The sequence below is a fragment of the Haliotis rubra genome, unplaced genomic scaffold (genome assembly GCF_003918875.1).
Source record: "Haliotis rubra isolate DU_JTF1 unplaced genomic scaffold, ASM391887v1 Scf3, whole genome shotgun sequence".
NCBI classification, from domain to species: Eukaryota; Metazoa; Mollusca; class Gastropoda; order Lepetellida; family Haliotidae; genus Haliotis; species Haliotis rubra.
Genome location: NW_025766968.1, coordinates 6,942,602 through 6,957,241, shown reverse-complemented (window position 1 = coordinate 6,957,241; position 14,640 = coordinate 6,942,602). Strand labels below are relative to the sequence as shown.

General features: G+C 41.7%; 1 protein-coding gene across 1 annotated transcript in view; it reads left to right on the top strand.

The window, feature by feature from the left end:
* LOC124282526 (polycystic kidney disease protein 1-like 2) overlaps positions 1 to 14,640 on the top strand; it is a 59,311-nt gene that overhangs the window by 22,640 nt on the left and 22,031 nt on the right. Inside the window, exons 6-14 of the mRNA XM_046718540.1 lie at positions 101 to 248; positions 1,797 to 2,047; positions 4,771 to 4,971; positions 5,297 to 5,442; positions 5,965 to 6,064; positions 6,172 to 6,260; positions 7,090 to 7,215; positions 13,811 to 13,899; positions 14,417 to 14,525. Coding sequence (XP_046574496.1) covers positions 101 to 248; positions 1,797 to 2,047; positions 4,771 to 4,971; positions 5,297 to 5,442; positions 5,965 to 6,064; positions 6,172 to 6,260; positions 7,090 to 7,215; positions 13,811 to 13,899; positions 14,417 to 14,525 — 1,259 coding nt within the window. The remainder of the gene's footprint in view (positions 1 to 100; positions 249 to 1,796; positions 2,048 to 4,770; positions 4,972 to 5,296; positions 5,443 to 5,964; positions 6,065 to 6,171; positions 6,261 to 7,089; positions 7,216 to 13,810; positions 13,900 to 14,416; positions 14,526 to 14,640) is intronic.

Here is a 14,640-nt window from a genome sequence, read left to right as displayed (position 1 = left end):
TATCTAAAGATGAAATCATTCATAGACTTCAAATAAATATGATAATTCAGTGATTGAGCTGGTGACTCTTTGTATGATCCATATTTGTCTGATATTGCAGAAGCTGGTTTGACAATACCACCTGATCTGCTCACACTTGGGCAGACATACAAACTGACTATGGAACTGTCCAAGTCCGGATTTGAAGGCTCAGCAGCAAATATCAGTGTCCTCATCACAAACCCAACAACACCATCCATCTTTGTGAGGTAATCCTTTATCACATATCTTATATTGGAGTTGTTATGTTATGAATATGCATGCAACGTAGATCAGCCTCATAGTTAAGCTGAGGTATTTACTTGATCCTTGGGTGAGTAAGGTTCCACTTTGAGCAATATACCAGTGATATCACAGCAACGTACACCTTACACTTTGTACTTGTGTGGGGAATCAAACTCAGGTCTTTGTTGTGACGAGTGAACACTTTAACCACAAGGCTACTCTACTGTCCCGCACTTGATTCTTGAAACCTGTACCATAGAGTTAGGTAATGCTCATTATGGAATGTTCCATAAAGGTAGGTAGTGATCTTGATTTAATACGCAGTATAGGGAGGTAATGCTGTTATACATTCATGCTTCATGAATCTGCTCTGTCCAAAATTCAGGGCGGTGGGGTAGCCTCTTGGTTTAAGCGTTCGCTCGTCATGACGAAGACCCGGTTCAATTCCCCACATGGGTACAATGTGTGAACCGGATTTCCCCATCAGCAATGTTGAAATATTGCTAAAAGCAGCATAAAATTCATTCACTCACTCTTTTCTATGTCTTGTGAGTGCAACTGATGTTATTATGCAAAGCACCTGTAAAATACTTGCTTATTTTCATTGTATTCTTAGAGCAAACCCAAAGAAATATTGCTTAGTTCAACAGGTACTAGTGAGGTGACATCTTGTGGATCTCATGAATGTGCTAAGTAACACAGTTACTACCAACTTGATCTCAGATAGCACTTTCTGCAGGCTAACGTTTAGTCTCTAAATACATATAATTTTGATAGAAACAAACAATTCCTTTTCAATTGAAAAGTAGCCCCAGATTGAAGGGAGGCTCAGAACCTGAACCTGAGGTTGATTCATTGAGAACTTTAGTATTACCAATAGGTCTGGGCAAAAGGAAAAAAATTGCACTTCAGGGGCTTTGAAACAGACTAGTCTTTCTGATGTGCAAAGTTAAGCTCTTACTATACTCTTCTAAAAAGGTAGGGGACCTTCATTTTTATTTTACAAAAGACATAATTGGGAGGTTGCCAGAGTCAATCAATGTCGATATGATAATAATGAATGTTTTGAGAGTGCATCACCACTTGCACTTCCTTATGACCATAGTTGTTTGTACATTAATTGCTCATGAAAGATGATTGGTGTATGACGTGAAATTTGCATGTGTATGATTTTCATTTTCAAACCAAAAAAAAACCCGGCTAGAAACAATCACTAATTACTGTGTGATGCATGATGATTGTCAAAATTAATGGTCTACAGTGAATTATCGACTTTCTTGAAAACAATCAAAATCAAGAATGACACCCCATGCACGTGGACGGGGCTAATACGTTGTGCACGTGCATCCCATGCGTTGTGTTTAGGGGTGGTGATAAAGAGAAATGGTGGTCTGTTCATAACATGTCTGTATTTGAAATGTTTGTTAATGCTTATACTTCCTATCCAAACTGAAGGTTCAGTTTCCCCAACTTTTTTAAGAGTATATTAAGGTGAGCTCTGTTGGATATATCTGATGTGCTGTTGACTGCAGGTGTGAATTGGGCTGTGGGATGAAGCTGAACCCATCCGAGAACCTGGCACTGGAGGTTGTGTGTCTCAACTGTGATGACATTGGACTGCCCATACAGACCTATGAGTGGTCTGTCACCAGCACTTCCACAAACATGCCTATAGATGCAGCCCAGCTTGCTGCTGCAACAACTACCGGCATTCATCAGTCAGTGTTCGTACTGTCGGCATACTTCCTGAGTGCATCAGATGTTTATGACATCACAGTTACAGGTATCGAACTATCATCCATACAACCAGTGAATCTGTTTGCCTATTACGTCTTCATGATTAATGGCAGTGTGAATAAGTACTACTAAAGTACTGTCGGAAATGCTAGAAAAATGCTTTTTGACTTATATTTAAAATTCAGAGGTACTACAGTTACTAAAGTAACAAATATCACTTTAAGAAACTTTTACCTAATGTAGACCGAGGGAATACATTTTGAGACATGCCCTAAAATGTGTTTTTACTGATGAAAATACCAAAAACTTAGAAAAATAAGTGGTAGTGGGACGTTATTTGATACAAACATTAACTGCCAGTGTTACGTCATCAGCATGCACGGTATCGACAGGTGAAATTGACACCTGAGCACATGCTCGGGCGAAGGGTCATCTCAATAGATGTTTTCTTCAACATGTTGAATATGTGTACGTATAGTATACTATACGTATTGGTTATGTAAGGGATCATTTGTGTATGTATGTTTGTTTTGAAATAAACATACGAATTACTGTACTTTGGAAAGAATCCTTTCACTTGTGTTATCTTATCGATTGATTGTCAGCATGTCAACAGTATATTTCATTGCAAAAATATGGATGTAATTTGGTCAGTTTAATCTAGTTGTGAACATTGGCCAAAGATTTAACAAAGTCACTGGTGTAGCTTCTTTAGAATATATATATTCTTCTTTTCATAAAGTTTGTAGACCGCCCGTCTAAGTACTCCCTTGTCAAAGTTGTCAAGAATGGTTTTATGTCCCGGTTTTGCTTTTGAGATGGTCCCTGTCTTGTCTGATTTGTTTACAATATTGTAAACTTGTTGGTAAGACATACCAACAGCTCAACAAGTTCTGTAATAAACCCTTTCTAAACTAATGAAAGGTTTACCTCTGTCTCTTTCAAGCACAAAAAAAACTTATAAACCTTTGCAACAATTGACTGCAAATAGTTGGCCATAGTGGACACTGTGATAAAGATGTGCATGCATGAAGGAAAACTTATTTATCAAGACTTAACATGTATATTCATATTTCTTCAATAAAGAAACGATAATTAAGTAAAGTAACACAAACATTCTACATTTATTTGTTTAAGAATTTGTTTAATTCATATTTTTACTAAGGCTGTAACGATTCACTCGCATATTCGCTGAATCAATCCGTAGCCCTTCATGAATTCAATTCGTTATTCGTGGTCACCAGAACCGAATATTTATGATTTGTTTAAGGGAGCATGTTTTACTTAAACCCTTATGTCCTTTCCAAAGTGAGATATGCATGTACTAGCATTGCAGTAGTGCAAGTCATGTTATTTAGTTCGCCAAGACTGCACATGGTACTGTCGAGTATAACTATTACATACCAAATTTGAGTGTCATGATATCACTGGTTATTGCTGTGACAAATTAACTCTGTCAACATGGGCGTTCCATATAGTACATGAATCACTTAACTACAACATTGTATTCATACTCGTTATCCAATATTCATGATACATGTCATATTCGCCACATAGTGTATTCATTGCAGCCCTAATTTTTACACCACCTGTATTATTAGCATAAATGTAAAGACCTTCAGATTTCTGTTGTTGAACTCTGAAAAAATCTGTTGTTGTTGTTTTGGTACCAAATTCTCTCCTGTAACCTGCCCTTTAAATTCATGGGAATGTTAAATCAATTGAAATAAAAATTATATACACTATAGGTGAGTTGATATATTGACAACATAGTACATTTATCACCTTTCTAAAGATATTAAGGCTACAAAGCATTTTTTCTAGCATTTCTGACTACTTTAACTCGCACATTTCTCCTGGCATGAGTTTCACTTGAAGTTAGTGTTGCAATAAGGTTTGATATTAGTACAGAATTCTCAAGTGACTGATAATCTTACTCAACTGGACCTTTAGCTTTGTAACTAAGGTCATAGACTGTATAAGACACATTGCATTACCATCTGCAATCCAATAATGTATTATGATTATTGTTTGCCTGAAACTGTTAATTGATGTTTACTCTGCAATATGGTAGCTAAGTGGTTAAAGCATTCACTTGTAATTCTGAATCACTGGGTTTGATTCCCGATAGTCTGTATGAATCCCATACTATTTGGTGTCCCAGCAGTTATAGCATTGGAATATTGTTAAATGGACATAAAACCAAACTTGCTCAAGTAGACCCATCATTAATAACATTTTGGAGTGACCTAGAGTTTGTTCTTGGTCACAGGTTAAACCACAGTAATTTGCTGTAATGGGTAGAACCGAATAATCAGTTTTTTACTATAAAATACAGCTTGTCCAGCAAAAATAAATGTTTGTGTGTTAAAACATAAGGATAAATAAGGTTTTCATTTTTGAAAAATGTCCTCCCTTAAATCACTGTAATGACTATTCCAGGAATTTACAGTGAAATGATTTATATCTTCAGAAAGAAAATCACAAAGTACACAGACAACTTGTACATCAGTGAGTTGGTGAATATGATTTTATGCCACTTTTAGCAATATTCCAGCAATATCACAGTGGGGGAAACCAGAAATGGGCTTCACACCCCTGTGGGGAATCGAACCAAAGCTTTAACCACTAGGCTACCCCACCGCCCCTACTTGTACATCAGTTATCCAACATGCTGGCAAAGAGCATTTAGTGTTAGCCTAAATTAACAATATCAGTACAAAGAACTAATGATATTACTGTCATACTTTATGGTAATGTCTGTATCAGTAACAAACAGCCACTCTGAGGAAGGCAGCACAGTTTATACTGTCGTCACCAACAGTCCCCCTGTCCCTGGATCCTGCACCATCTCCCCCCAGTCCGGCCAGGCCCTTGTCACCCACTTCACTGCAACATGCTCCAACTTTCTGGACCAAGACACGCCTTTGCTGTATAGGATGTACCTGCAGAATCAGGCTGGGGAAAATGGTACGGCATTCTCTATTTCCTTGTCTCTTTTGTCGATAACTCTAGGGTCAAGAAGACCTCATGGATCCCAACTTCTTTATTATTTATCATAACATTCATGTCTTTATCGTATTGTAACTAAGTGTTTGTGGTCTACATACTAACCTTCTGGGGTTTTCATGATATCATCTCACCTCGCCTACATGGTAGAGTGGATAGAGTATCTTATGGGAGTGTCTTGTAGTGAGTGCAAGGTTGGTTGTTTGATCTCTGTCTGCATCATAACAAAAGATTGTGCTTGGTGGTCCTTAACTCTTTTCCCAGTAGCGTATGTTCTGGTTTACAGACAAGCTGCTGTACTATGGCCAGGCATCATCAACCTCCCAGATTACCTTTTCCGCTGGGCCGGAGAGTAGCAACTACACACACAACATATCCATTCTGGTGTTCGATTCTTACAGTACAAGCACGTCTGTCACTGTCTCCGTACAGGTCAGTTTTGAACTATTTATGATTCTTGTGCTCATTTAATGTACACTGCTATTGTGTAATGTATTATTTCCTGAGAAGAAATTAAATTATGAAAACAGAAAAATAATCAATGTGTGATCTTCAATTATTGATAGGAATTCAAAAGGTGTCCCAGTGGTGGATGATGCTATGATTACATGAGTAGCATCTCTCTTTTTGGTTTATTTGCATTTTTAGCAACTTTTATTCATACTCTTTGGAAAACTGTAATTTCCAGTTCAACAGCTTAACTACCTGACTTTAGCAGATATGATACTGACTGATACTATGGTAAAGCACAAGAACATTTTGCTATTGACGTCAATTATAGTGAGTATCAGAATGATGATGTAAGCTGTGGACAACTCATAAGGAGCTGAAAAACATATATATAAACAGTAGTCAGGACACAGAATTATCACTGGTCAGGAAACTAGACACCTGTTTATATTTGTATTATCTGTCTTCACACAACTCTGCAGTGTCTTCTGTTGTGCCATCCAGGTGCTCCACCTTGAAGCAGGGAACGACACTGTAAGTGAGGTACTTCATGACATGGTCCAAAACTTGACTGTAACAACAGGCGATCATGAGGGAAATCAAGGTGAGCATGTTTAGAATTGAAATGTTTCACAGTTTTGTTGAAATAGTTATGATAAATATTGTGTGACTCTTACAGTTCCATTAACTACATCTCATTCTGTGATACAGATATTCTAAGATTGGCTGAAAATATTGCTACTAGTCTCAATGATGAAGCTAGTGACACAACAGAAGAAAGTATAGCTAACAGATTGGAGGTAAGCTCTGTACACATCAGTACGTAAAGAATAGTTTGTTGACATTTTTTAAATCGGTGTACCAATTTAGGGATAGCATTAGGACCCTTTTTGGGGGGCTATTGAAAATGTCAAATTATGAAGTTGCAGAGAAGTTTGAAATAGACATGTTCAAAGGCATAGAAGCAGTCATCTAAGGCCTTGCTGATGCCTCGGAATAAGGTTGAGGAGTGACCCAGTCATGATAATGTTCGGCGTATTTCCGGGACCTTTTGTTTCATTTTGAACGTTTTTCGGATTGATATAAATCTGCAGTAAAAGACCCCCCAAGACCCCCTACTAAATTTTCAGTGTTTTTTGTTTCTTATGTTTGGTCACCTTGATCCTTCTCCCATCCAGGCAGGATTGAAACAAAGTTATCACGTTTGTCAAGAGTGAAGAGGACTTCTGTTAAAAATCTTAGATTTGTAGTGTAAACTAAACCAAATTACCGTAATATTAGCTCTTGTATAAAACAGGTTGTATGCTTAGAATTATACACAATGACAACTGTTCTCTGATATCTGATGGTACCTGTATATGTGTATTGATATGTTCAAACTGTTGAAAGCTGAAACATAGAAATACAATTATTCTCTGAAATTTGGAGCCAAACTGCTTCAGGAGTTCAGAACATCCACAAACTTGGAGCCATTAACTTTGCAGGGGCCCCATGCCCATTCTTTCTTAGAACATGGAGTATATAAATTTAAAAAAGATTTCAAGACAAAATCATTTTTGAAGATTATGTTACCACTGTGACTTACATGTCTTGTAACCCTCAAGATATTCAAAGAAAATTGAATTTTAGACTCGAGAGATTCTTCTGACAAAACTGTCCGATGTGGAAGTTCAAAGTCAAGACTCCATTGAACAGATGACCGATGTTATCGGAGAACTCACAATAACTACTGAAGAAGTTACAGATACTATGCAGGTCAAACAAGAATTCTCTTACTCCTATTTGTCCATCCTGTAAAATTAATGCTATTACACCAAACAGTTATGTTGATCTTGATCTTTACGTGTTTGTGGGTTTCAACCTGGATATGCTGACGCTGTAGCCACTGTATCCCACTTGTCGTTTCTTGTAACGGTGATTGGACGTAAACATTTCTATACTTAATGATTAGAATCTTCTATGTCTCTGAAATATGTATTGCATGGACATCATACAATTCATACTGTACTTAAGTGAGAAATGTTTTACATGAAGTAGAGTTTAACTTATTAATAGGCATTTGATGGAATTTGACAGATGACATAGCGAAGGCAAATTCTTTTATCATGTTGAAGTACTGTTGTAGCAATGAATTCCTTATCCTGACTCATGCTCTTTTTGCTTGTCTTCTTCTTCTTGCGAACATAGTGGAACACTTGTATCTCCCTAATTGAAGCTCCCTTCAATTTAAAATCACTAATCAATACTCACCAAGAGTTGTCTTTCTTGCCCCTTTTGGCGGGAAAGGTGGCGCCACCACATCCCACATGCTTCACTCTCTCCTTCTTCGCCCAGTGAGCAGGATGTGAGAGCGCCTGTGTCTCCCTACGGCACTATATCCTTTGATTATTCTTACTTAGTTACCTCTACAAGACTCTTATAGAGGTTTAGCTAGTATCCTTCAACAATGTGGTTTAATATTTATTCGTATTTACTTGTAATTACTGCTGTTTATTCACGGGACGCCATGATTGTTCAGTAGATTACGTTGATGAAAATCTTCACTGTTTGCAAGTTACGTTTTTCTGCTGCTGATCCGCATTTAATATGCCCTAGCTGTACTGTACCATGTGCTTTCAGTTCACGTTGCAGTTTCTGTATTAATTTATCTCATTCTGCTTTTGACAAATATTTACTTTGCGTCCTGAGACGCGCAGCAGCTAGGTCACGTAAACAGAGTCTAGGCATGGCTAATGCTACGGAACCCCTCGCAAGTCAACTGCTGTCAGAAGACCCCCTCCCGTCTGGTGTTCCGCTGGAGTTACCCTCGGAGGAGAGGCGTGGGCCGCAGTCCGCCATCTCCAAGGTGCGTCCTGCATCACCAGACATTCCGTCGTCGCAGCCTAAGACTAAGAGGGCATCTACGTCACAACGCAGACTCCGCACCCCCAGGGCAGCGTCTACTACCAAGGAGAAAACAACGCAGTCAGCAAGAACTTTCTCAGCCGAGATTGTTCCCGCCGCAGAACAGGGCCTGTATGATGAGCAGCCGCCCATCATACCTGATGTTCATCGCAAGAAACGACCGGTGTCAGCTACAGTGACGTCAGCGCAGATCCTCAATCAGCCCGATGTATCAACGCTGAGGACTGACGATCTTCCCATGGGTCCCGTCGCTACCAACGCAGATAGGGCAGCTACTACAACTTCGCAGACGTCCCGGGCGACCTGGTTCGTCAGATTATGAAGTTGATGGAAGACCGCTGCGGGCTGGAGAAAAAGAAACAACCAGCCCAGGACCTGAGCCTTCGCGAAGACTCCACCGCAGACTTCACCCCTGAGGGACCCCCTGTCAACGTAGCGGCTGCTACCAAGTCACCACTGAGGGACCAGCCTGCGCGAAGGACGTCACAGTCTACTTCTGCGAAGGACCTAGACGATCAGCGTTCGCGAAGGCCTTCGCGAAGGACACCTAGATCGTCACCAGCCTCGGACTCTGATGATCAACATTCGCGAAGACATTCGTGAAGAAGGATCCTCTCATCCCCGGACTCTGCCTCGGACCACCAGCCTTCGCGAAGGTCAAGTCGTCACTCCCCAGGACTGGACTCAGATGAAGCTTTGCGAAGGTCTTACGCGAAGGACTCCAGTTACAGACTCCAAGTCATCTTCGTCTAGAAGGTCATCAAGGGATTCCCCTAAAGCTATCTCATGAGGGAGGACGACGCAGACACGATCACCCTACCTCCGATTGACCCTATAGCAACGATTCCACAGAACTTGGATACAGCTTTCCAAACAGCCACTAAAGCTCAGGCGCTGCACTTAGCTCAGTTCAACGCCAAGAAGTTCTATGCTCATAACATGGACCCATTCTACAAAGCTCAAGAAATCGACGATAACTTTAAAGTCATCAACGATGCCAAGGCCAAGACGTACAAGATCGAGGATCGCAAGCTGGCTCAAGTCGAAACTATGACCAGAAGAATGTTTTTCGGGCCTCAACAGATCTAGAACTATTAATGAAACTCTCATCACTAGATTCCGAGATTCTACATCAGAAGACGACAGAATGATATACTCGGCCCTCCTTATGCAGAAGAAGGACCAGCAATTCTTGACGGATCACCTTTCATCCATCTCAGCAGCTCTTACTCAGGCTCGTCGTCAAGGTCTCCTCGCCTCCTGTAGTTGGGGTGAACAGTTCACAGCACCTCTATTCACAGCCCCATGGTCAACGCCTTCCATCTTCTCTGGAGGAATTGATAAAGTCTCTAAAGAAGTCATCAAGGATTCAAGAGAAGTCCTCATGATTAAATCGATTGACACTCTGACTAGCGTCATCAAGCAGACATCACAGAGATACTCCCGGAAGATCGAAGTTCACTGGTTTACAGAGAGCACGGGACAGGAAGATGTCCGGATCCAGAGGTGGAAAGGACTCTTTTCGCCGCCCATTCGGCAACTACAGGGGAGGATCTGGAAGAGGCAGGGCACCCAGAGGCTCCCGCAACTATCGACGTTGAAAGACGGGTTCGGAACGACTGGAGTCTTCCACCCCCAGCCGTTCCTGTACAACCTTCACAAGTGGGTGGACGCCTTCAACTACACTGGGAGAACTGGGGAATACTACAAGATCCATATGTCTCCAACATCCTTCAACACGGATATCGAATCCAACTACAGGCCACGCCTCCGCTTACAGTCAACCCTCACAAGTTCGACTTCCAGGCACAACAACTACTAAAGTTACGAGAAGCTGTTTCATCTCTACTAACCAAGCAGGCCATAGAAATCGTGGATCAAGTAAACATCGAGCCAGGTTTCTACTCCCCAGTTTTCCTAGTGCCCAAGAAAAACTCCAAGGAAAAGTTCCAACTCATCTACAACATGAGCACGTTCAACAGGGATTATCTACGCAAACCGCCAACGTTTCGCATGGTACATCTACCTCAACTACGGCACCTCGTTCGTCCAATGGACTACATGGCCAGTATAGATCTACAGGATGCCTACCTGCATATCCCGATACATCCCTACTCGAGGAAGTACCTACGGTTTACTCTAGATGGGCTACATTACCAATGGAGGGTACTACCTTTTGGAATATCATCGGCCCCCTGGTTGTTCACAAGAGTAACGAAACCCATCGTCACTTACCTACGTCGTCAAGGGCTACGCAGTGCGTTCTACCTCGACGACGGGATTCAAGTAGATCCAGATCCAGAGCATCTCAAACTACAACTGAATTTCACTATCAAGCTACTAACACAGCTAGGATGGTTAGTGAATCTACTCAAGTCGGACCTAGAACCTACGCAAGACCTGCAATTTCTAGGCATTCGATTCCTCACGACACAGAATCGTATCGTCGTACCAGAGGACCGATGGCTCAAGATCCAACAGACCATTCCACAAGCCTTACTCTCTCCGTTACCACTACGACAGTGGCAGTCTGTTGGGTCTCCTCACGTCAGCACAAGACATGACAGCCAGAGGCAGACTACAGTTACGCCCGTTACAGGTCCTCATCAACGCTCATCTCGACGACCTTCAACCATTCGGTCTACCGAATTACCTCAGACCTCATCTACTTTGGTGGACCAGGAGGTCGAATGTTTGCAAAGGCATCTATTTAACAGAGCTGGAGTTCAAAACCCATCTCTATGCAGACGCGTCGCTCCAAGGTTGGGGAGCTCATCTCGCCAACCGGACGGCATCAGGGTTATGGAACCAAGAAGAGAGCAAACTGCACATAAACATGCTCGAAATGAAAGCAGTAATCAACGCCCTACTTCATTGGAGCACCATTCTACAGAATGCGCACCTAATGATCCACACCGACAACTCAACAGTGGCGTTTTATATAAACAAACAAGGTTCAACGAGATCATTGAACCTATTGACTCTATGTTTCCAACTGTTCGATCTGATCGACGATCTAAACATACATGTCAGAGCATGCCACATTCCCGGAGCCAAGAATGTACTAGCAGATGCACTCTCTCGGCCATATCTACCGTCTCCGACGGAATGGAAACTCCACCCAGAAATCTTCGCTCAGATTATCATGGAAATAGGAGCTCCATTAATAAACCTATTCGCCACTCGCTTCAACAATCAGCTAACAACATTCGTCTCACCAGTCCCGGATCCACAAGCGTGGGCAACGGACGCTCTAAGCATATCCTGGGAAGGCCTCAACGCGTATGCGTTTCCGCCGCCAGCGCTAATACCAAGGGTGTTACAGAAAATCAGACAAACTCAGAGCCTCCAACTGATTTTGGTCGCGCCCTACTGGCCAGCGAGAACGTGGTTTCCCATTCGAATTCAAGAAATCGGACAACCAATACTACAACTACCAAAGCTCTCGAATCTACTTGTACATCCTCACACAAAACAAGCGCACGAAAACCCAGGAGCATTCCAACTTCACGTATGGATTGTATTAAAGTGTGTTTAAACAAGAGAGGTTATTCAGCCAGGGCGGCAAAAGCAGTCACGCTTGCTTTGCGCAACTCTACGCGCAACTTGTATGATGACAAGTGGCACTGAGTTTTGAGACATACGCTGCTAAAAAGGGATTTACAGCTAGAAATGCTACACACCCTCAAGTGGCAGACTACCTTTGTCCCCTACGACAAACCAAACGTCTAAAAGGCTCGACACTATCTACGTATCTCGCAGCATTAAGTTCAGTGATAACTATGAGAACAGGTGTCAAGTTAACAAAGACGCCAGAGTTACTGGCCTTGCTACGTTCATTCCGATTGGAGGATCAGAAACAGAGATTTGGCGCTCCAGCATGGGATCTAAATATAGTGCTCCAACACCTCACAAGTGAGGCTTATGAACCACTGGAATCAACATCGTTCGAATTTCTGACGCAGAAAACACTGTTCCTGCTATCCCTAGCAATGGCAGCCAGAGTATCAGAAATCCACGCTCTAGACTACGAGAGAACACGTTTCGATGAGAATCAAAACACAGTGCATATGGGACTGCGATGGGACTTTATCGCCAAGAATCAAATGACAAGTCAACCAGACAGATTATTCCACGTCCCTGCACTTTCCTCGTTACTCGGACCTCATGATACGCTTGATCTATCATTATGCTCAGTGAGAGCACTCAAAATTTATTTACAACAATCCAAAATGAGGCGAAGAAAACTCAAGCGGTTATTCATCCCTCTATCTACAGCGACTGAGACAGAAGTCTCTAGTACCACGATATCGATATGGATCAGAACTGTCATACTTCGAGCCTACAAGGCTGCAGGACTCGACCCTCCAAGAGCATCTAATCCTCACGAAATCAGAGCACTGGCTTCAACACTCACTCTACATGGAAATTGCTCGTTGAATACCATTATGGAGGGCTGCTTTTGGAAATCCGACATGGTGTTTGCTAACCACTACCTGAGAGATATCGCCACCGAGGACGTCTCAGGTATTCACCATTTCGGACCATTGGTTTTAGCACAGCAGTTGACAGTTCCTCGTAGACTATGAGACATAGTCTCACGAGATTATATCTGTATATACTATATCAGTATTTATCAACTTTACAAACTCTACGGAGTTTTTGCTAGTTGTATATCATAAGCCTACATTAGTCTTAAAACCCAGTACCTATGTTACATGTACTTTTGGGTCGCTTCTCCACTTTGGGGTCGCTATATTATGTTAATATTGTAGTACCCCCATCTATGGCAGCTGGTAGAACTTATGTATGATAGCAGCAGAAATTAATTTAATTACAGTGCCATTATGAAGTTCCCGTAGGGGGTTATTACATCTAAATCACTAATTAAAATCCAAAGTATCTGTTCCCACCTCCGATTCCGTCGGATTCTACAAGCAAAAAGAGCATGAGTCAGGATAAGGAAAAATATGCAATTTTCTGAATAAAATTGATATTTTATACTTATCCTGACTCATGAGGTAAGCCCTCCCATCCTCCCCACATGACACTTTTGGATTTCCCTGAAAATTCAAGTGTCGGGCTCGTTAAACAGGAGAGAGTGAAGCATGTGGGATGTGGTGGCACCACCTTTCCCGCCAAAAGGGGCAAGAGAGACAACTCTTGGTGAGAATTGATTAGTGATTTTAAATTGAAGGGAGCTTCAATTAGGGAGATACAAGTGTTCCACTATGTTCGCAAGAAGAAGAAGACAAGCAAAAAGAGCATGAGTCAGGATAAGTATAAAATATCAATTTTATTCAGAAAATTACATTATGCTGTTGTTGTCTTGCCTGACAAGTATATAAGACCTGTAGCAAAATGCCACTATGATAGAATCCTAAAGAAATTATACAACTGTATCTACCTTGTAGTTTAACCAAATTAAGATGTTTCATTGTTGTAGGAACAAGCTGTGAGTGTTAGTGCTCGTCTGACAGAGAGCCTGGGAGATATAGCAGAAACAGCACCCACAGCGGCCAAAGTCATAGCTAAGTTAGTTGGGACCAATTGTTTTAATACATTAACCAAGTTATGAAAATAGTCTTGTTCTTTCAAATGCCGGGGCATGGAGGATTTTACTTTCGTTTTAATATTTTGTTGGTGCCACAAGGGGTTTCGCCAATGGCTGGTACTGGACAAACTGCTTGTGGCTCAAAGTATGAAGAGTGAATGAGTTTTACTCTGCTTTTAGCAATATTCCAGCAATATCACAGGGGACACCAGAAATGGGCTTCACACGAAGTGCCCATGTGGGGAATCGAACCCAGGTCTTCAGTGTGACGAGCGAAAGCCTTAACCACTCGGCTACCCCACCGCCATTGGTGGTATGAAGAGATCAGGTCATGGTCAATGTGAACACAACTGGATTTTCTTGAGAATCAAAAGCTAAATTGCCTTGAAAAAAAGTGTTTCCAAACTCCTGTAACCATACGATGCCCGCTGAATCTATCATGTATTTGATGTTTTGAAGTTGACACAGTGGTTCTGTATGTGTTGTGCTTCCTTGCAGGAAGCAGCTCCTCATCCTGGAGAACCTCATAGAGCTGAGTGTTCATTCTGTGACGGAGCCCATGCCAGCCCCAGGATCGGGAACCAGCAGCCCACCAACATCTCATACAGTATGTGGTGCACCTTGACGTTTAATTAGTTGCTGAGAATGTTTACTGAGAGCAATGAACTACCAAGGTAGAATACTTTAACGCAGCAGTTTGCAGATAACATTAGTTACCAGTA